This window comes from Clarias gariepinus, chromosome 25 (genome assembly GCF_024256425.1).
Source record: "Clarias gariepinus isolate MV-2021 ecotype Netherlands chromosome 25, CGAR_prim_01v2, whole genome shotgun sequence".
Taxonomy (NCBI): domain Eukaryota; kingdom Metazoa; phylum Chordata; class Actinopteri; order Siluriformes; family Clariidae; genus Clarias; species Clarias gariepinus.
In genome coordinates this window covers 22,282,745-22,305,748 of record NC_071124.1, presented here as the reverse complement: position 1 = coordinate 22,305,748, position 23,004 = coordinate 22,282,745, and the positions used below count along the sequence as shown (strand labels likewise).

The 23,004-nt window shown below is 39.5% G+C and overlaps 3 protein-coding genes across 7 annotated transcripts in view; 2 read left to right on the top strand and 1 right to left on the bottom strand.

Moving 5' to 3' along the window:
* The first annotated feature begins 78 nt into the window (after positions 1-78).
* Positions 79-3,026, top strand: LOC128512917 (patched domain-containing protein 3). The gene is given in 4 exon segments (XM_053486432.1): positions 79-831; positions 1,047-1,168; positions 1,259-1,404; positions 1,510-3,026. Coding segments are annotated over 4 exon segments (2,535 nt in total). The 5' UTR covers positions 79-81.
* A 630-nt stretch (positions 3,027-3,656) lies between these two features.
* yme1l1b (YME1-like 1b) lies at positions 3,657-16,912 on the bottom strand. The gene is made up of 18 exons (XM_053486431.1): positions 16,727-16,912; positions 15,983-16,093; positions 13,655-13,835; positions 13,405-13,497; positions 12,452-12,561; positions 12,181-12,331; positions 11,633-11,716; positions 10,928-11,101; positions 10,683-10,835; positions 9,471-9,603; positions 9,292-9,354; positions 8,068-8,180; positions 7,725-7,880; positions 7,162-7,313; positions 6,736-6,862; positions 6,349-6,422; positions 5,225-5,311; positions 3,657-5,102 (listed from the first exon to the last, which is right to left on the bottom strand). Exons 1-18 carry the CDS (start codon positions 16,757-16,759, stop codon positions 4,959-4,961), a joined length of 2,139 nt encoding a protein of 712 aa, XP_053342406.1. The 5' UTR covers positions 16,760-16,912; the 3' UTR covers positions 3,657-4,958.
* Positions 16,913-18,160: 1,248 nt separating this feature from the next.
* The window catches only part of mib1 (MIB E3 ubiquitin protein ligase 1), a 60,505-nt gene continuing 55,661 nt past the window's right edge, over positions 18,161-23,004 (top strand). For 4 of the 5 annotated variants that reach the window (XM_053486430.1, XM_053486429.1, XM_053486427.1 and 1 more), the window contains exons 1-3: positions 18,161-18,328; positions 19,132-19,371; positions 21,617-21,788. In XM_053486430.1, the coding sequence (XP_053342405.1) occupies positions 19,143-19,371; positions 21,617-21,788 (401 nt within the window). In that variant the 5' untranslated portion in view covers positions 18,161-18,328; positions 19,132-19,142. Of the gene's footprint in view, positions 18,329-18,518; positions 18,536-19,131; positions 19,372-21,616; positions 21,789-23,004 lie in introns of those variants that run through there. The other variant, XM_053486428.1, reaches the window with a different exon arrangement.

Here is a 23,004-nt window from a genome sequence, read left to right as displayed (position 1 = left end):
ACGGTTAAGTCACAGTATAGGTACTGATGTTGGAAAAAGTTAACCTAAGTGTTCAGAGCACGTCAAGTCCTCGTGGTCATCATGGTGTTCAACACGAACTGTGTAGAGAAACCGATCAAATCTGGTCTCGAAAGAGTCGGCAGATTCATCGGTCAGCATCCGTGGTGGTTCGTCATCATCCCGCTCAGTCTGTCTGCGACTCTAGGCGTCGGTTTCTACTTCATCGAGGACAGAAAGACTAACGACATTGTGCAGCAGTTCACACCCCATAACGGGTACGCGAAGATGGAGAAGCATTTCTTCGAGACCTTCTTCCAAAGCAACATTGATAAAGATTATGATGATGACGACAGCGAAGACAACTTGTTTTCTGCTTTGAGGTTAACCACTGAAGGTACATATGCATCCGCAATTTTTACCAGTAGGACGGATGTTCTTAGTGAAGACGCTTTGGAAGAGATCCTGCTCGTGGACAACCACGTGAAAAGGATGAGTGTGGAATATGACAGACTGAAGTTCTCCTATATCGATGTTTGTGCTCGAGTGAATAAGTCATGTCAAGAGAACATTCTTCTTAAGGTTTTGGACTATAACGCAAGCAACATCCATGGGTTTAACCTGACTTTTCCTGTATATCATGACCAAGCACTTGGTGATGTTCATCTGGAAAATTCCGTTGGGCAGGTAGAAGTGGACAGGAACGGATTTGTTCAGAGCGCCAAGGCAGTGAGGCTGATTTACTACCTACGGCAAACGAACAGCATGCTGGAGGATGCTTGGTTGAATGGATTTGTGGATTTGCTAAGCAACCAGTCGACAAACGTGACACAGGTACGTCAAGACTTCTTAAGGTATCTCATTTATGAGCTAGAGGAATCCAACTGACCATCAATTTGCCATCTTTTTACCAGAGTTAAGATTACCAGTACTAGGCTCAGTAGGTATGTTGATAACTGAGATATCAAAAAAAAGGGGGTATTTTGGAAGCATTAGTAGCCATAACCCATGAACTGAATGCATTACTTAAATGGACTTTTATTTCCTAGGTGTCCTATTTCACATCCATATCAAGGCAACAGGAATTTGAGAAGAGCACCGAGTCGGTCACACAGCTTTTTTCCATCACCTACTTCATTGCCATTCTGTTTTCAGTCCTGTCATGTGTAAGGTTCGTTTCACACTTTATAGGTTCCTAATAATTACACGAAGAATATAAAAACAACTGATAGTGTATCTTTCCAATGATTTTGCTGTGTAGGCTTGACAATGTGAGGAATAAAGTGTGGATGGCCTTCCTTGGAGTTCTCTCAACCGGACTGGCTGTGCTATCTAGCTTTGGCTTGCTCTTGCTTATGAACGTCCCATTCGTCGTAACCGTAGCATCTTCTCCGTTCCTGGTACTTGGTAAGTGACTTCTTATCCAACATTTTTTTTCCCCTGGAGTCATGGTGAATTAAGATATGCTTTCCACTGGCTTTGGCTTTCACCTAAACACTGGCTTTGTTTCAGGTATTGGCATTGATGACATGTTTATCATGATCTCTTGCTGGCAGCATACCAACGTTCAAGACAGTGTAGCAGAGCGCATGGCTGCCACCTACAGAGAAGCAGCCATCTCGATCACAATCACGACTTTAACCGACGCAGTGTCTTTTTATCTCAGTGTTATGAGCCCCTTCGGTTCGGTGCAGTCGTTCTGCTTGTATGCTGGGACAGCCATCTTGTTCTGCTACCTCTACAACATCACTTTCTTTGGCGCGTGTTTGGCATTGAATGGCAAAAGAGAGGAAAGCAATCGGCATTGGTTGACCTGTGTGAAAGTTCCAGAGGAAAGCCTTCCTGGATCTTCGAAAGCTTACGTTGCCTGCTGTGTCGGAGGAGGCTACAACCACGAAACAGGAACGGAAGAGGAACACATGATGAAATTGTTCTTCAGAAAGTACTACGGACCTATTCTAACCACAGGTCTTGCCAAAGCAACGGTGGTTCTCCTTTATATCAGTTATATTTCCATCAGTATCTACGGATGCACTGCGATCAAAGAAGGGATTGACCTGAAGAATCTGGCGGTCGATCAATCATACGTAATAAAATACTATGAAGATGAAAAGACGAACTTTGCCGAGTATGGTCCGGTCGTCATGATTGCGATCAATGAGACGTTCCTGTATTGGGACAAAGTACAATGAGGTGAACTTGAATCTTGCATTTGGGAATATCAAGGTCTTCCTTTCATTGGGAATTTGTCCACTTCTTGGATTCATTCTTTTGAAGGTTATGCCATGCAAAAGCACCTCAGTATCAGCTCAGAAGCTGACTTTATGGAACATCTGCACTCTTTTTTACAAGATCAACCAATGCTAAGGTTGGACATCAACATGACTGATGATAGAATTCAAGCCTCGCGCCTATTTCTCCAAACGGTTAACCTTCCATCTGAGAAGATCATGCTAGAAACATTGAGAAAAACTGCCCAAAATTGCAAAATCCCTTTAGTGCTTTACCATCCTGCTTTTATATATTATGATCAATATACCATGATTGCAAGCAGCACCATTCAGACCATCAGCATAGCTTCTGCAGTGATGCTTGTCATCTCACTTATACTCATCCCAAGTCCGGTTTGTGCCTTATGGGTCACTTTTGCCATCGGATCAGTCGTTGTAGGAGTCTCAGGCTTCATGGCATTGCTAGGTATCAGCTTGGATTCCATTTCAATGATCAACCTGGTCATTAGTATCGGGTTCTCTGTGGATTTCTCGGCTCATATCTCCTACACGTTTGTATCCAGCGCCAAGCCTGGTGCGGACGATAAAGCTATGGAGGCGCTTTCCCATCTGGGCTACCCCATACTGCAGGGGGCGTTTTCAACAATTCTCGGGGTAGCGGTGCTCTCTGCATCAGTGAGCTACATATTCAGAACCTTCTTCACCATCATGTTTCTGGTCATTTTGTTTGGTTTGCTTCATGGCATTGCTTTTATCCCGGTGTTTTTAACCTTTTCTGGATTTTGTGTCAAGTTTTAATTGATGCTTTGTTTACTCTTAGTGTCAGAGGTATATATGTATGAATTTTAACACTGATAAACTACAATGTATGTTGGCATTTTACATTGTTTTTTTGTTAACGACAGAGAAAACGTGTTTAAATGTTTAAAAGCAAAACCTTTACTCCATTTGCTCTTAAGTTCTTGTGCTTTCTTATTGTATAGTAGAACCTCGTTTTGAAGGCTAGTTCTTAAAGCAAAAAATTATATTGATATGAATTTTGCCATAGGAAATAGTGTAAATGCAGATAATCCGTTCCAGACACTGAAAATATTACCAATTTCCAACGCTATAATCATATTTTTGCATATAAAAACCAGCATTATTTAACCTTAATTTATGATTTCTTTGGCACCAGCTGATTTTTTTAGTGATTGATTACTTCCGTAATTTTCCAAAATTATCGCAAACTCACTTTGCTTGGCTTTTCCCTGATGGACATCTCCCTAATGTACTGCAATTTCTTGCAAAATTTTAATTCTTAAGGCGAAAATTCGTAAGGGAGGGCATTCATATGCCAAGGCTCTGTAAAGAAACTTAAAACCTAAAATTATTTTGTGTCTGTGGATATGATGTGCTTCGGGTTTCCATATAAATAAAAAATATAGATTTTAAATCACAGTTCATCATATAGTTTTTATTCCACATTGCACAAACTCAATTCAAAATAAAAATCCATCAAACCTTAAACTTGCGCTCTATACACTTATATACAACAATAAAATGTCCAACATAGATTTAATAATATATATACACATACATGATTAAACATAGATTGGATTAAGGAAGGGGAAAGAGTAAGTGTTGACCAAACCAAACCATACGCGCTAAGAATAAAGTGTTATTTTTTACTAATGAAGCAATAGACACATGTGCCAGGCTTTTAAATATAGATTTTTTTTCTCCCTCAAATACATAATACAGCTTATATACAGATGCTTAGATCATGTTTCTTGCTTTTTTAGTTTTCATGAGGAAAATGAGAACCATGTTAAATAAAATTTTCAAATCTAGAATACAACTAGATTGTGCTCTGACCTTGTGATCTACTGCAGTACCGGAGTTTTCTTCATCTATACATTATGTTTTCTAGATTGTGAAATCCCCGTCTTTGGTAAAGTCGGTACGAATGAACGTGTACAGTCTGTGTATTGATCTGCAAACCTTCCTATGGAATTATGAGAAAGTAATCCAGCATTCTGGGTGAAAAAAATGAGAAGAAAATGATCTTGAAAGCAGCAGTTTATCCCTCAACCCTCACTCTCTCTCTCTCTCTCTCTGTTAATGTGCACAAAGTCTTGGGCACAAAAGTTTAAGTACAAACTTTATTTATTCAGTACAAAATAATTTCTGATTTTCAAATTTCAGTTTTCCACCACAAAATCAAATGTTAAAGAAAAATACCTGTACACCAGAAAATAAAGTAGCTCGACCACACAGGAAGTGTGTGTGGTTCTGCAGAATTCTAATTAAAACCTAGCTGACTTCCTTATAAATCTACACTAACTGTACTTGACGCTAAAGTGTCCTCACACCAAATACTGACTTTGTTTTGTTAATTAAACTGGGATTTAGTGTGCCTAAGACTTTTGCACAGTACCGTACATCCGTGTCATTATACCTACAAAGTGCGTTGAAAATTCCTCCCAATTTCTCTGTACATTTTCTAAAGGCCGCCGTGAGCAGGATAACGCGTCATCTGACCCCTTTATTCTCTGCATATACTCGTCACCTCTCCACTCTGGAGAACTTACCTGGAAAGAACTTCAGCTAAGTGGGAAAGAGGGAGTAGTGTGAATTTCAGCGTGTGTCCACAGAGTGTAAGCCTATCAGGAAGTTCTATTGCTTATGTGCTTAGATACATTCTCTCTCTCTCTCACACACCCACACACACATCACATCATCGACTCATCATCTGCTTTCCAAAGTCTTCCCCTCTAAGACCATTTGAATCTCTTTGGCGTCCAGCGTCTCGTACCTCAGCAGAGCCTCGGCCAGGTTCTTGTGCTCTTTCGCACGAGCTTTGAGGAGAGCTTTTGCGCGCTCATACGAATCCTGGGGGGGATTGGAGAAAAAAAGAAAAAGAAAACGGGGGATGTTTAATGAAAAACTAATTACAGATGTGTAAAATCGTTCTGATGGCGAATCGGTGGACGCTGAAGCTGGACAAGGCTTACTCTCAGAAGTGTCCTGACTTCCTGTTCGATGGCTGCTTGCGTCTCGGGGCTTTGTTTCGACAGATCGGTGTACGTCATGACGCCGAGCTAGACCGTGAAAAATAAATTATTAAATTAAATAACAGAAACACCATAGTAAACAAAACTTCCTTTCATTCTATATTAGTTAGCTTATTTTAGTGTGCTGTGTCATGATATGCAAATATTTTTCGACAACAAGTTTCATTCGAGAGGTTCCTTGTTACAGTTGCACAAAAAAAGATGATTTGAGTGACCAGACATAGAGCAGTAATTATGTTAACATGTGTGTGTGAGAGTGTGATTGAGCACGAGAAAATTGTCCTACACAATAAATAACCCCACCCCCTTCCTCCTCCACCTCCTCTTGTCTCACACCAGCCACAATTCTTTTTAAAGGTAAAGTGCAGGATAATTTGTATTATTTTTACTTATTATTTTGTATTCATTATTTTTACATGAATGTTTTTGGGTTGTGGAACAAATCATCCGAGTTGCCATTATTTCTTATGGGGGGAATTCACTTTGACATACGAGTGCTTTGATATAGAAGCACACTTCCAGAACGAATTATGTTTGTACTTTAAATTATTAAAGTAAAATATCAACTGAATACATCTGCAAAATGTTGATGTGCTGTATTTTTCTCTTAGGGCGTTTTCACACTAGGGCCCCAGGGAGCGTTCCAGAGAACACTTGACCCCAAAGTTTGGTTAATTTTGATCCATGAACCGTGACGAGACTGCTTGAAATGTCGCAAGCAGACCGAATCAGATAGAGAAGCCAATGGTACCCGAGAACTGTACATCATCAGTGCTGTTGGTCTCCCACGAAATCAGTCCCAACCCCATGAAAATATTATTAATAATAATAGCTTTTTGCTATAGTTCATCCCTTGTTCTTATTCTCGTATTTAATGGAGGCTCACAAACCAAGCAGGTGCATAGTGCCATCTGCTGTATTGAGGGTGTTTAAAAAAATAAAATAAAAACAAAAAATAAAAAAACAAGCATACCTGAGAACAGAGAGCAAAAACACTGTGAACACTGGGAAGGGGGGAGAAAACGCTTGCCCATAATGTAAAATGCCCTTAAACAGATACAAACCTTTTCGCTCATGCCGAACTGCGTCACCATCATTTTGGCGATTTTTGTAGCGCTGTCGAAATCACTGGACGCTCCTGTCAGAAGGCGTGAAACATTTCAATCAGGACAAGACAAATACACAAGTCAAACTAATTTTCACTGTAAAATTTAACTAATTAATTAAGCGATTATAACAGCAGTGATAAACACACATTAATAAATCGCATCTAAGGAAAAACAATTCCTTTTAAATTTATTTTCCATGCAGGTGTTTTCAGAACTTAAAAAAACTCACAAAAGGTTAAAATCTAAATAGCACATAAGCACTACATACACTGTCGCGCACACAAAATATGACACTTATAAAGTGACACATCCTCACTGAAGTATGAATTAGCTCTGACTCACCTGTGGTGATGTTCTCGTTTCCGAAAATGAGCTCCTCTGCCACGCGGCCCCCCATGCTGACGTCCATCTGGGCCAGAAGCTGAGCTCGGGTCTCGCTCCAGCGATCGTTCTCTGGCAGCATGGACACCTGGGACACGACAGAGAGCAAGAACGTCCAGGAGGGGAAAAAAACAACAACGAAAAAAGCAATTATGGAAAGAGAAGAACCCTTTGGAGACTCCTTTTATAAACATCCCAGGACTGGAAAACTTTTCCATCACCCGTCATAAAAACCGTAAAAAAAAAAAACAAAGAGACGATATTAAATCGAGTGCATTAATAACATAAACCCGTCATCTGCAGGGACGGTGTTGTATAAGATTAATCAACACTTTCTGATCAATCGAAGTTGAGAACCCATTGGGATTTTGAATGAATGTGACTCACATGACCCAGGGTGGGGCCTCTGGGCATGATCGTAGCCTTGTTGATGGGCATGGCTTCTTTGGTGTAGTATGCGATAATGGCGTGTCCTGACTCGTGGTAGGCTGTGATCATTTTGTTCTTCTTATCTATCTCGGCACTCCGGCGCTCCGGGCCTGTTTGGGAGACAGGAAAAGAAAAATTTCAGTGCGCTTGATAAGGATTTCTAAAAATCGAGAATATGAACAAGAAAATGTCCAATAAATGTCTTTACGATAGTCATTTTCCTCACAATTTTGCAAAAAAATTAAAAATAAAATAATCTAATTGTAGAGTCTTGTCTAGAGTCTAGACAGAATTTTCTGGACTCTTGGTTTCCACGTTTGACGTGTGTGTGTTTAAAACATACAGCGCCTAAATAATAGGAGTTGTTTCTAAGCAGCGTGTTAACAAAAACACATTTCAGACAAGACGGAAAACGAAAAACAGACTTCAGAGACGTTTGCGTGACTTGGCGCAGTGAGGGACAACAGAATCTGGATTCCAACAATCCCGTAATGTCATCGTGATTTATTAGTGATTCTGACCCATCAGGATTTTGTCCTTGGCGAACTCCAGCTCAGTCATGGTCACCATGTCTTTTCCGTCCACCGCAGCCTTCAAGGCGGCCTGGTTCACCAGGTTCTCCAGCTCGGCTCCGGAGAAACCCACCGTTCCTCTGGCGATTATCTCGGCCTCCACAGCTGCGCACACGCACGCACACACACACGCGTTCGACACTTTAAAACAAGGCTGCAACTGACTCATGTAGACAGTGTAATAAGTATTTAAAAAATAAATAAATAAATCAGTGAAATGTTACTACTGTATTCTTGAAATGTATTATAAATCACAATAGGCGTGTGTGTAATCATATACACACACACATACCCGAGTCCACTTTGATTTTCTTGAGGTACCACTTCAGAATCTCCGTCCGTCCCTTCACGTCAGGCCTGGGGACGGTGACCTGCATGTCGAAGCGTCCGGGACGGATCAGGGCGCTGCAGAGAGAATACGAAACCCATCGGATTAATTATTCATTCAGAGCTCTTTTCTCTAATGGACTATTCAGACAGGGTTCGCTGACTGGCGCGCTGCAGACCGAACGTCGGCTCAGATAATCTTTCAGGAGACTCACAAAATAATAGTAGCAGAGATAACGGCTGTAGTCCAAGTATCTATATCTTGCGGTTTATCCATTTATTTAAACAATGTAGCTGAAAGCAGCTCAACCTACCAGAAACTAGCTACAGGAATTCAGACAATAAGTTATTTAAAAAAAAGGTTTTGAAAACTCTTTTCGTTTATACACTTTTGTCTGCATAGGCAAGATGGTTTGAACATAGAACTATATATTTTTTTATCCTGCAACTAATAAAAAATAGAAATCATATCTGTAACCTGGCGCCAGACAAAACCCATTCCAACTCGCCACTATAAAACTGCTTAAATTTTATTTTACTTACATTCATATGCTTATCATTAATACAGGTAGTCCCCAACTTACGTCCGTGGAACACGTTCATAAGTCGGATTTGTTCTCAAGTCAGACGAAGTTATGACTTGTACAGCTTTGATACAAATCTACAATGTGAAGCATACCAACCCACTTGACTAAATCTGTCCCCTTTCCCCACACTGCCATCATGTGGCTAAAAACTGTTACTCGACCCTAAGGAAATGAATCTCATACGTCAAAATGTAACAGTGTTGTCTCTGCGCCTTTAAATACGTGAAGGGACTTCCAGGAGGCCATTTAGTTTTATGCCATTAGGATTATTCACCAACAGGACCCTTTTCCATGATCGTGCTCCTGGACTGATTTGTTGAAACCGGCGAGGCCGACTCATTTCTCTTTGGACGTTTTATATATTCACTTACACACTAAAAATATTGCATATAATTGTAAATATTGATATCTGGTGCACTGCAGTGTTTTTTTCCATATAATACATGTGAGCAACCTCCGTTATGGAACCGGATGTAGAACCAAGGTCTGTTTGTATCTGCGGAAATTTGTAACTCGAATGTTCATAAGTCGGGAACGACCTTGTATTTAATCCTTCACAAGTTATTTCCTCATGTTAGGTTCGTCTGACTGGAGATACTCACTTATCTAAAGCTTCAGGAAAGTTTGTAGCACCAATAATGATGACGCCTTCGTTTGGTTTAAATCTGCAAATGAAAAAATAAATTAATGAAAAACATAAGTCGGTTAAATAATAAAAAAAAATTAAGATAATAATTGCACTGTGTCTGTGTGTGTACACAAATAGTCGAGGCTCTCTTACCCGTCCATCTCAGCCAGAAGCTGGTTGATGGTCTGCCTCGAGTACGGATGCATGGGAGACTCGATTCTTTTCCCTCCTACGCTGTCAAGCTCATCGATGAAGATCACACACGGAGCGTTCGATTTGGCCTCCCCTGATAAAAAGATAAAAAAACTTACATCAGGTCTTGGGATATTAATGAGTCACACAGTTTAAATATGACCTTTGTGTGTCCTGATGCATAGACCGATCTGATAAGCTGCAAAATCACAACACAATGCTCGATTTTCTTATTTTTTGTTTTTGTTTAGTGTATATACTGTAAATAGAAGCTAAATGCTGCATTTGGTTATATTTTAACTACTATTATTTCATTCTTTAAGGGCTGTAGCTATCGAATATTTTAGTAATCAAGTATTCGACCAAAAATTTCATCGATTAATCGGATAAAAATGTAGTTTGGCTTAATTAAACAGCAATGTAAAATATATAAGGGAAACAAAGATTAATTGGTTTTATTTATTTTTTTATCTACTTTTTTTTAAATGCATACAGCACTTTATTAAAAATAAACATTGTCATTACTCAACAATACAAGTAAAAGCTTAAAGTTAACCGATAAATTAAGTGCATTACAGTGCCATACATTCTTATTTTAAAGCCTTTTCTCAGATGCAAAAAAAAAAAAAAAAAGATATTTCAAATGACTAAGTATAAAAAAAAAACTAAGGCACACATTAAAATAAATTTTAAAATAATTTTATCGCTTCCTTCTATTTTGCAGTCCGCAACAGAACGCTCCCTCAAATCAATACACAACTAACTGTTTGCGTCTCCTTCCGCTTTGTGGGTGACGTAAGCGCTTCTTCTTTGTCGGTGTTTACCAGCGGCTTGCATCCGGAAGCGCGCTGTGTCACGCCAAACAAATAATTGTGCAAAAACATAATGCAAGCTTTTAAAATTAATTAAAAGAAGCTTCGAGGCAGAAGATTTCGCCTCAACCATTTTTGTGTAATCGATTTACTCGAGTTATTCGAGGAATCGTTTCAGCCCTACATTTTTTAATTATTCATTCATTAGTTACTTCACTCTCTAAAGACATGCGAGTGCAACACATGAGCATGACTGTACAAACACCGTAATCGTGATTTGTTTCTAATCCCTGTTTAACGCCTCTCACGTGTCCCCGAAACACAGACAGATAGAATTATGTACGAGTGCATCAGTGCTTACTAAACAGGTTCCTAATGCGGCTTGCACCGACACCGACGAACATCTCGTCGAACTCGGACCCGGAGGCGTAGTAGAAAGGCACTTCAGCTTCCCCCGCCACAGCACGAGCCAGCAGGGTTTTCCCCGTTCCTGGAGGTCCAACTAGCAGGATCCCTGCAGCGGAAACGTCAGACAGGACCTCGTTATCATGCGAGACTCTCTTGATTAGTGAATATATAATGCGTCATGTCTGCGGCCGGTGTTACCTTTAGGGAGTTTTCCTCCCAGGACGGTGAACTTCTGCGGGTTCCTCAGGAACTCCACCACCTCCTGCAGCTCGTTCTTGGCCTCCTCCACTCCTTTCACGTGCTCGAAGGTGACGTTTTTCATCTGGACGGGGTCCACTGCCGAGTCCAGGCCTGATGTGGTTCGGAATCGCACTGTCCGGAACGGTTAGATTACAGTTCACACACCAGAGGCAGGCCACACACACACACACACACAAATGCACTTCACAAAATGTGATGCCATGCTCATAGAAATTAGAGTATAAGGGAAGATTCCGCTTAGCTTTAGAAGGCTTTTTAGATTTTAAGAAAGGTGTTCAAGTTAAAGCGGGACTTTTGTACAGAATAACAGAACTCGCTTTACTTCTCTGTATAATCCCCTGCTACACTAGTGCGCTTATTCCAATAGTGCTATCAAGGTAAAAAGTTTTCTTATACCGCCAGCGGCGCGTCTAAAACTCCTAGCCTCCCAGGAACTCCTTTAAAGGCCCAAAACATGTATAAAAAATGTCGCGAGGACTGATGTCTGTAAACTTCATTCTGTTTTACTCCTTCATCCCCAAGTCCCGCTTTCACTCAATGCCCGTCGTCGATATCTCGCAAGCAGGAAAAGACACCTTGGTGAGCATTTGCAATTACAAAACAAACACGGCACACGAAGGAAATTAGTTTGAAAGGCTTTACCCGAGAGAAACGGTGTTTTGGAGAGTCCATACAGTCCCACCAGCAAGAGGACCAACAGGATGAGCCGTGTTCGCCTTAACGACTCTAAAGAGGACAAACGATTTTAAATACAGAATCGTTATTAGAGCAGGGTCTTTAACTAATCTTTGTACACAGAACTACAACTTATTAAACAGAAAAATATATACAGTTATAGGAATAAAAAATTATTATAGGGGTTATAAACATTTTATAGATAGCACTGAAATATGTTAAACAGCATACAGCATCAAAACTCAATGAAAAGGTGATTTAATCAAACCTTAAAACTTGACATCAACAACAATCTTTGAAAGAAAAAAAAAAACTTAAAGAAAACCAAATTAAATCTTGTAATTTTTTTTAATATCTATTAGTTCCTGTACTACACTAAGCAAAGCTTTCAGGTTGCCTGGCAACCATCAAATTAACTCCTCCCATCTGCTGCCTTCTGAAAGAATCACATGAGTACTGTGAAAACCGTTTCCTACTGGTCCTTAAACTTTTTTCAATCCGTGTTTCGACATTACCTTGTGTTCTCTGTGTGAGAGCCTGAGCTTTCAGAAAGCCCTCGGCGAAACCCGTCTTGAAAGCGTCCTGATGAGCGTCTGGAATGTTCCTGCTTTTCAGAAGGTTGTCTAAAGTCTCCGGAGCTTGACCCCTGTCCCGCAAGAGTAAGCCCTGCAGAGACAACAGTGACACAGACGCCATGAGAACAAAACTTCAGAAAACTCTGGCTGCAGGTGAACTATTTCCCTCCACATTCCCCACAGATTTCTCTCTCTGGTTTGCGGATCAGACCTTCATGAATGACGGCGTGAACGTGTCCGTGTCCTGCGGATGTTCAAAGCTGGTCTGAAGTCGCCTTGTTTTGGACTTCAGGGTCTTAAAGCCTCGTCTTTGGAGCAACACTAGAAGGAAACAAAAAGCAAAACCGCAACGTGTCTTTAAAAGGTGTCTTTAAAAGTTTTTTAAAAAATGCTATTTGGATTAAATTATATCACACTGCACCATGTTGCATAAATTGGGAGTATAGAAAACTTGTGATTGTGATGTAATCAATTTAGCATTTTTTAGGGCTTTTTTTTTTTTAAACAAAAGTAGGGGTTTTATGAGACAACATAAAAAATATAAATAAATAAAAATCACAAAAGGTTACACAGCATTTTAAAACTTTGCATACTTTAAAATATAACATAAAAAAGACAAATTAATGTTTTGAAAACAGTAAGAAATATAGCTTCAAATAATTAAAAAAAAAAAAAATCACAACGCCCAAAAAGTGATCCACTCTGTATACAGTGTGTGCATAAAGAATACTGTACGAGTATATCATTTTCTTTAGCTAAACACGAAACAATTAAACACAACTAAATATGATCCAGACTTGATGATTATTCTTTAACTTTACTTTTTTTTATTTTTTTTATTTAAAGTTTAAAAAAAATCCATTTGGTTTAATTTTTCCTGAAAAAAAATCAATTTGGTTTTATTTTTCCTGAAAAAAATCCTGTACACTGTTATGGTGTCTATATTTCTTTGCAATACTATTTTATTTTATTATTTGTACATAACATTTTTGTCTCTGTTTTTCATAAAAGAATTTTTCATTTTTAGGTCATCTGCGGTCATGTAAGCATTTCACTTCAAAGTATACTGTGTATGAAACAAATAAAATTTTATTAAAAATGTTGAATTTATGCATCAGAGACGTCCTATTATGATAATCGTGTCGAGAGTTGAGAGCGAGTTACCTGGCCAGATGTTCATGTCGGCACACGCGGTCCGAAACCCTAAAGGTTTGCAAAAAACAGATGATGCCGCTCCCACCCTGCTGAGGGCAAAACCTGGACGAGAAAATACATAAAAAAATAATTAAACAATGTTCCATTACTCACATTACTCGTTTCTTAGACAATTCTTAAACGTTTCATTTGTGTTTTCACTCATGTGGCACAGCTTTGCTTTATTTTCTCTCTCCTTGTGAATCTCTCTCTCTCTCACCGTATTTGTTGTGAAAGAAAGAGTCTGTGGACAGGTAGGACGTCCTCCAGGGGTGCGACTCCGCTTTAGGGGGGATTGAGGACACGTCCTGAGTCACGCACGGCAACAGTCTGTCCACGAGTCTGTCCAGCTGCCCGACTCCCAGATCGGCCAACCCCATGTCTCTGAGGCTCCATGACGGCTGCACCACACGAACACGCGATAAAGGTCACAGATTAGCGTTAGGTATCGTTAGGAAGCGTCACACACAGACACGTTTTACTCATAAACCTTTGGGAACCCCGATCACGGTTTCTCTAAACTATTACATCACCACCTGCCTGAGATATAACAGTATAGTAATATGATATATAATAATACATATATATATTTTTTCATCCTAAAAGCTTCCTGCTTGTCAGTGTTAATAATGATGTCACAAAAAAGTTTTTTTTTTTAGTACAGTTCTCAGTTATTCATCTTCAGTAATCACTTTATAAGATCAGAGTACCGGGAAACAGAGGTGCGAGGTGGGAACGCCTTATGCTTTTACACACTCGTTCACACCTGGGGGAGAATTAGGCTCAACAATCCAGCTCGTGGCTGGTTTTCAGGAAATTACCCCCTTTTCCACCGAAGTGAACCAGGTGCTAGTGTCGCCGGCTCAACAGTGAAGCACCGAAGAAGTCACTTAGTTTTTCCACGGGCTAGAGAGCTACGTCATTACATCACTGTGGACGTCTGTCTACTTTCCCAGTTATACTAGTGGCAGTAAGTAAATAAACAAACAAAAATCACAGCGGCAAGCACAACGACAGTGGTGAACCTAACACATGGTTTTGCGAGACTACTCCTGTTATTCGATTTGACCCAACGTAACAAATACTTGTTTTGTGTATCACCAAGGAACCTGATCTTTACATAACGCCTAATATTATAGATATTTCTGAAAAGAAAATGTAAATGCCTTCCTACTGTATTAGTTATGGGTGTGTAGGTCATAGAGCTGTAGCTATCAAATATTTTAGTAATCGAGTATTACACAATTTTTTTTATCGATTAATCGAGTAATCAAATAAAATGTACTTAATTAAACAGCAATGTAAAATTTATAAAAGAAACAAAGATTAATTGTTTTTCATTTTAGAAAAATCTACTTTTATTTTTTAAATGCATACAGCATTTTATTAAAAATAAACATCGTCATTATTCACAATACAAGGAATAGTTTAAATTTGACTGAGATGAATAAAGTGCATTACAGTGCCGTACAATCCTATTTTAAAGCCTTTTCTCAGATGCAAAAACTAAAAAAAAAGGTACTTAAAATGAGGCACACATTAAAATAATTATACAAAAACACTAAGTTGTGCAACTTAACTTTCAGAACTAAAAGTTTCTAAATCTACATCTCAAGCATAACATATAAGACTTTACTGACAATTTATGTCGTTTTCTCTTGCTGTTTTTTTCTTCTCTTGGTTCACTGATATTTTTATCGCTCCTTTCCATTTTGTAGCTCGCAACAGAACGCTCCATCAAATCAATACACAGCTAACTGTTTGCGTCTCCTTCCGCTTTGTGGGTGACATAAGCGCTTCTTTTTCGTCTGTGTTTACTGGCGGCTTGCATCCGGAAGCGCGCTTTGTCAAATAATTGCGAAAAAACATAACGAAAGTTTTTTTTATTAATTAAAGGAAGCTTCACGGCAGAAGATTTTGCCTTGATATTTTTTTGCAATCAAATTAATCAATAAAATCGTTTTAGCCCTAGTAGGTCAGAGGATGAGATTGGCGCGTGCTGCACGGATGCGGATATTTCGAAGGAGACAGACGTCACTGATGACATCTACTTGTGTTCGGGTATGACTGGCTTACACCTGTACTGAGACCACCTTTTCCCCAGTGGATCATTTCCGAGAACATTTGACGCCAAAGTCTGGTTCATTTTGATCAGTGTGAACACAACCGTTCTGCACTCGAAAACAGTGCATGGGAAAAAAGGTGTTCTTGGGCACGGATCAAAGCTAAAGGCTGTTTAGACGCGACATCTCCTGCGAAATCTCCATGTGCACATAATATGCGCCGATCTCATCCTCTGACCTTCACAGCCATAGCCGATACAATAGGAAGGCACACGAGAAAAAAAGACTTTCCTTCCCAAAAATTTTTGAATAATATCAGGGACAGCGTGAAAGTTAACTCTCTTGTTCTTCTCGAGTCTAATGGTGGATCACAAACCAAGTAGGTAAATACTAATGTGAAAACACCCTTCGAGCAAATAAATAAGTGCTACCTGTCCTACCTGTTCTGTGTTCACCTGGACACCAGGAGACAGACGGGGACGTACCTCTGTGAAGTTTATCTCCTGCTCCGTCCTCCTGTCTCTGCGCTTAGGTTCCACCACTGATCCTTTTAAAGCGTGAAGGGCGCTGATCAGGTGGCTCAGGGGAACCGTGACCTGAAAATGAACAGGTTCAGAATGTTAAAGTTTCACTCAGGTGGCCATTTCACGCATGCGCAAAAGCATTACGTAAAATAAATATTAATAAATCTTAAAAATCATAATTTTATATGTATTATTATTTATATTTATTGATATTTTTTATAATAGTTCAAAATATTTTATTTGTTTACAATAAATAAAACAGCCCAGGCATTATACATTTAGACCTGTATTATAATTATAATAAAAACAATAAGTTTCTCAGGCAGTTCCGTTACTCTAGGCCTGAATTAGGGTGGTACAATCCCAAACAGCGCCCTCCTCCCTGTACAGGCGCACTACATGTATAACTAATAACGCGACTTCCACGTTCTACCTAGTGCACTACTCTAGCTAATCGCAAACAATTCGGTGTACAGCCCTAATATTTAGCTAGGACCAGCTAATTATGCTAATAGCGTTATTCCTGAAGCTAAAGTAACGTCACCACTAGCTATCACACACACACTAACTAACAAGCCAATCAATTATCAGTTGATACTCCGAGTTACAAACTAATAAGTCACAGCTAAAACGCTAGCATCGGTGTTATCTTGCTAATCTGAGCAGCTAGCATACGCGTCTGGCTAGTAAGAGCTGTGCGGTTACCTGCGGCTGCACTGAGGACGAGAAAGAAAACATATCCGATAAAGTAACGACAAGTGACACGACGCATAAAAGTAGACTTGAGCTGTGTTAATTTTTAGCGAAACGTCCTCCAGTGGCGTCCTCCAGGCTCCAGGCTAATCCCAACAGCGAGCTCTTCGACTCCGGTAGCGTCCAACAAAGGTGACGCACTTTAGCGCCCCCGTGTGGACGCGGTGATATCAAACCGCTGTATGTGTGCAGTTTCAATAATAATAATAATAATACAGTAATAATGATAATAATAATAATGATACTAATAAAGCTAATAATAAAAATGAAACTATTAAAGCTAATAATAATAATTGTTCTCAACTACATACTTTAAAGTTTTCACACTATTTACAGTATTACAGTTTAGATTTCTTTAAATTTTTTGCAGATATGATATAAAGTGCAAACATTATTTTATAGTTTAAAAATGGTAAAAAAAAACCTAAGTCATTTATATTATTACATGTGTATCTTTTTTATCAGATGGTTTTGCTTAGTTATTTGTTCATAATTCTATTTTTCTTTTTATACACCATTGTTTTTTTCTACATTCTTAAAGGGGTTTGTATTATTATTTATAAGTGACATAATGGTACATAAAGAGTCAAAGTCAAACGTTACATAAAGTGTGGTTGATGATGATGATGATGATTATTATTATATCTATAACAAATGCATAGCACATTTCATTCATAGTAAAAGATAAATATGAATGAGTTATTTTATAATTAAACAACAATAATAACTATTATGTTAATTAAAAAAAAGTTATATAATATTTCATGGTCATTGTCACAGAGAAGCTTTAGTAAAGGAAAGAAAAATTCTGGATTTTGGTACGGTATTTTCTTTAGGATGTACTAAGTAAAATTCAGATTTTAAATATTATAAAATAATAATAATAATAATAATAATCATCATCATTATTATTATTATCATATCCAGCATTGTGCTCATTCTTTATCATTTATATGTTTATCTGTAAATAATATTATTTTTACTGTAAAGCTGAAATTTCACTCAGGAACAATAAAGTTATCTATCTATCTATCTATCTATCTATCTATCTATCTATCTTGTTATAAATCAACTAATCACAACATTTTCTTCAGTATTATGTGTGTCTGTTTTCTCATTAATAACAAAAATGATAAATTATAGTACAATATTGAAAGAATAAACGTTTAACATAAAAGATTCAGGTGGAAATATTTCAATTATCCAATTAACTATCAACAGTTTACAGAACAAAAACAAACCTAAAGAATATTAAAATATATAAAAACAACAGAAAGCAACGAACAAATAATTAAAAACCTTTAAAAAGGCAATTAAAAAAACTATAATTAACTAAATGGCAGTGTTTGTGTGACGTCACGGAAGGGCGTGGCTGGGGGCGTGGCTGGGGGCAGCTGTAATGGCGGCGCTGTGAGTCTGACCCGAGTCTCGGCTTCTCTCTCCGCACCGCCGCGCTTCATCATACAGAGCAGAGCTTCGGGGTTTCTGTTTAATCCGCAACCTGCAGACGGAACCACAGGGGAAACCACAAGGGGACACGAACACAGGCTGAGAGTAAGTACCGCTTGGTGAGCGGGGATGGAGGAGTAAAGCGGGGTAACTAAAGAGGACAAAAGCCTGAGCGCGGAGTCCCGGAGCTGCTGTTTACAGAAAGGTGGAATTTTACAGGAGAGAAAGAGAGAGAGAGAGAGAGAGAGGAGGAGACGCGGTGCTGCTCCGGGTCCTGGTCCTCTCCGGTCCTCTCAGCGCTGTGCTTTAGCGGTTAATTTCTTTTCTCATTATCTCTCCGTGAATGAAGTCAAACTGCATTAAAACTCCCCTTCTTTATGGCTTCTAGACATTTCTTTGTATCTTCAGTCCATCTGTTGATCCTTGGCTCGAGCTCACCTTCTGCGTGTTTACTTGTTTACCCTGAATGTTTATTATTTAGTTAGTTAGTTCATGTTTACACGTCGTACTTCTCGTGTGTGTGTGTGTGTGTGTGTTTATTTGCAGTGAGTGAATCTGCCGTACAACTCACTCAGCTAACCGACTAGACACTAGCTAAACTAGCTAACGTTGGCTAAAAACGGTCCAAAGTGACACAAGAACACACGGATAATTAAAAAAAATATATATAAAAAAATAACCTTTATAACTTAAAACCCCTAAACATTGATAGCGCCAATGCTAATCATGCCGTGTTTGTGGATAATAAGTGAACTTTATGGTGTGTGTGTTAGCTAGCGGGCTAATCAGCTTGTAAATAACGGTTACAGAGCTTAGCCTGCTTTGCTAACAAAAACAAAAAGATTTGCTGTATTTGTGTTTGTATTTTTCTTTTATTCGTGTTTTTTTTTTTTTTTTTTTATCTGGAGTTCTCTGTTAAATGAGCAGCGGCCGGAATAACCGAGTGATGATGGAAGGAGTGGGCGCTCGAGTGATCCGCGGGCCGGACTGGAAGTGGGGGAAGCAGGACGGAGGCGAGGGCCATGTCGGCACCGTCAGGAGCTTCGAGAGCCCCGAGGAGGTGGTGGTGGTCTGGGACAACGGCACCGCGGCCAACTACCGCTGCTCCGGGGCCTACGACGTGCGGGTACTGGACAGCGCGCCCACAGGTAAATCAGAGCTGTTTTTAATAACGAAAAGTGCATTTCCATACAACAACACACAATGTGATGAGAAGGATTTGGGACTAAACAGGACTGTGTCCATAAGAAACCCATCAATCGGGCTTCATTCTGCTAGGCTGCATAAACATTAGACTGTGGAGCGATAGGGGAAAGGGTCACCTGATGATCCCAGAGCCATTGGCGCGTCAGGATCAAAAGGGAAGCGCATCAGTCCAGCGATGTGTCGTGCCATATTGTATGACCAATCGGTCAGTCTCGTCACGGCTCAGCAACATTCCACAGTTCATTTCAGTTTTATTTGTTTTAGAGCTTTTAACCACGGCCATTGTCGCAAAGCATCTTTAAAGGGCGCTAGTGGTTGGTTTCTTACCTCCCAGGTTAGATTCCCAGCCAATGCCAAATCCCAGCTGGTCCCAAGCCCGGATAAAATGGGAGGGTTTACAACAGGAAGGATATCCGGCCTAAAAACCTGTGCCAAGTTGTTGTGTGGATCAGATGGTCTGCCGTCTCGTCGACGGGGAGTCACAAAACAGTTTTATGGAATCAAAAGAAAATTATGGAAATGTGTATGAAACAAAATGATCAGATTGTCCCCGATGAGCGAGCCGAAGGCGACGGTGCTAAGGGAATGGTTCCCAGAGATGGCAACAGGAAGAAACCTTGACAGGAGTGAGTTAATATGGAGTCCAGTTTTTTATTGGAGGCTCAGGTAGACTGTATATGTCATACGTTGGAGGACCCGAAACCAGGCTCAGAAAATTCTGTCCAGCCACATTATATCACGCGAAAACGGACTGGATAGAATTTAATAAAACTTTCGCAGGTTTTTGCCTGAAGTTTAATTTGCAACGTAATTGCAATCAAAATGTTGAGTAAAAGCGATGTTATGAACAGTTGTGTGTGTTGGATTCAATGGATTCGATTCTACTTTGAAATAAGCTACTTGTTCAATGTAAACAAACATCTGCACTAATAAATATTAATCAGAAAATTCAAACCAAATATTTTTACTGAGATTAGTTCATGTTTTCCCCGCTGAAATAACCGTGCTCAAGTGTTATAAGAGAATTTGAACACTTTGGAGTCGTTTTAGGACAAAACCTTTTCTTTATCTTCCTAACTGATCTACTTTTTTGATTTCTTATTTGTGATTTACTTTCCGATTACCGCACAGGGAGTGTATTTTGCTGAAGATAAGTGACGTTCAACTTGGCGTAAACAAACTTTTTTATATCCTCTCTCCCTTTGATTGTAATAAGATAAAATGACAGTAGATTTTAAATCTTTGTGTGAGCTAGGCACATTTTGTAAAAATTTCTTAATATTTCCAGACCAAGCCAGTGGAAACCATTACCAATATAATATTGTCACACCAAGCTAATAAAGAAAAAATTGAAGGTGTTCATCTTTTTTGCAGGCAGACATGTACAGGGGTTTTAACCTGATATAATAGTATCACCGAGTAAATTAAGGCTTTTCGGTTTATTTTAAGCCTTATCCTTTAAACTATTTCTGCAAACTTCCTTTTCCTGTCAACGACGGTTCCTTAAGTTAGTGCGGCAATAAAAGTAAAGATAGCTCACGTTCTGAATGTACTGAATGACGAGGGTGTCACATCTATGGAGGTTTTTTTCCCTGATGCCACGGCCGTATTCCAGGACTCAAACTGTGAGAGAGTGCTTTTGGGAGCATGACGAATCAAACACCACGTTGTGTACTGTAATCAAAGTTAAAGGTGACAATGAAATTTTAGTGTGTGCGACTTTTTTCGGCCAATCGACGTGATTGTAATATCTGTACCAGGAGTGTTTGTGGATCCCTTTTTGTTGTTGTTAATAAATTCAGCGAAGTAAATGTTTATAGCGCTTTGATCAATGGACTTCGTCATTAAAATCTGGATCTAGAAATGAAGTCATGCTTTCTGCTAATGAGCAACACAGAGCTCATGGTGGTGACGGGAAAAAAACTTCCAGAGATAGCACAAGGAAGAAACCATGGCTGGAACAGGACTCAAAAGGGAACCGGTCCATTTTCTAAACAAGCGCGGGTACTTACATTGAATTAATGCTTAGCCTGTTTTAAAGATCTCCTGAATTATTATTATTATTTTTTTTACTAATTGATATTATTTATACAGTCCCTCGCTCCATAATCGGCTCTTTCCTCAAATGTCTTAAACTTGCATCTCCTCTAAAGCACCGACTCCTTCCGATTGTCTCTGAACCCGTAGGTATCAAGCATGACGGCACCATGTGCGACACCTGCAGGCAGCAGCCCATCATCGGCATCCGCTGGAAATGCGCTGAGTGCACAAACTACGACCTCTGCACCACCTGTTACCACGGAGACAAACATCATCTCAGGCACAGGTTCTACCGCATCACCACGCCGGGCAGCGAGAGGTGAGCGCTTCTGTTTGTCTAATATTGAGCGGGTCCTCCTCCTGTGTGTTCTGGCTCCTTTTACCCAGAACTAGAGTTCTGCTCTGATCCAGTCGTCTAGACATCACAATTTGTCCCTTGTTAAAGACAAATCTGTAGGTTTGATAATTTTTCCTGCTTCCAGCACATCAACTTCAGGGGACAAAACATTCACTTTCTGCCTCGTATATCTCGCACACTTCCAGGTGTCATTGTAACTGCAGCTAACTGTGATGAGGGCAAATTTTGATGAGTCATAGCAACCGTCTGCAGTGGTCACGACCTGCCAGAAAGTGACCCAAGGAAGGAAAACCAGTGAAGCCGCAACATGCTGACTGCTGAAACGCTTTAATGCTAGAAGGTTCTGGTAGAAAAGATTTGTTTTGGTGGCAAAAGAGGCGACTAGGTCAGAATGTTATGGCTGATCTGTGTATATTTGCTAACAAAATGGCAAAAAAAAAGTTTGTGCTGTTTTATTTTTTGTTGTTTGTTTTTTTTACTCTGAACAAAAGAAATCAAAGTCGAAGAAGTGCAATATTCCACTTTGTCCTAGTCACTCGGTTCTGCAGTTTTGTAAAAAATTAATTATTTATTTCTTGTTTGCTTTTGTTTACAAGCAGTCTGAATTCAAGTCGAAGCAAAATGATTAAAAAAAATATCTATCACTTTAACCCAGGATTAGGAACGGAAATAAGAAAAAAAAACTCTGTATACTATACTGTCTCTATACTAATTAGTGTTCGAAATGCAAATCTAGCAAGGCTTAGTTCAGCTGCCTGAAACTTTGGTATTTAAAGATATTTAGTTGGCTAGTATAGTGTATATATTTAGTTTTATCCTATTATTATTATTATTTAATTTAGTTTCTTCGCTTTGCGATGAGCAGTGTGTATTTTAACCCCAACACCAGGATTGAATAGAGTCCTCGGTCCCCCATATGGTGAGGCGATTATCATTGAAAAGGCCAGCAGTTGGTTAGAGCTCACTCGTGCCTGCCCTCATCGCGAGACAGGAAACAATGGGTTTGTCTAACATCTGCTCCGTATAAGCAGCAGTTCTCCCGGGAGCGTCACTCTGCGCTACAGAGTTTTGTTTTTTTTCCCCTTCTTCTCTGTAAAGGAATTGCCAGCGTTTTTTTCTTTTTTCTTTTGCCTGCCAGCTGCCTCGTCTACTCGAGCAGTCTGAACAACAATAAAGC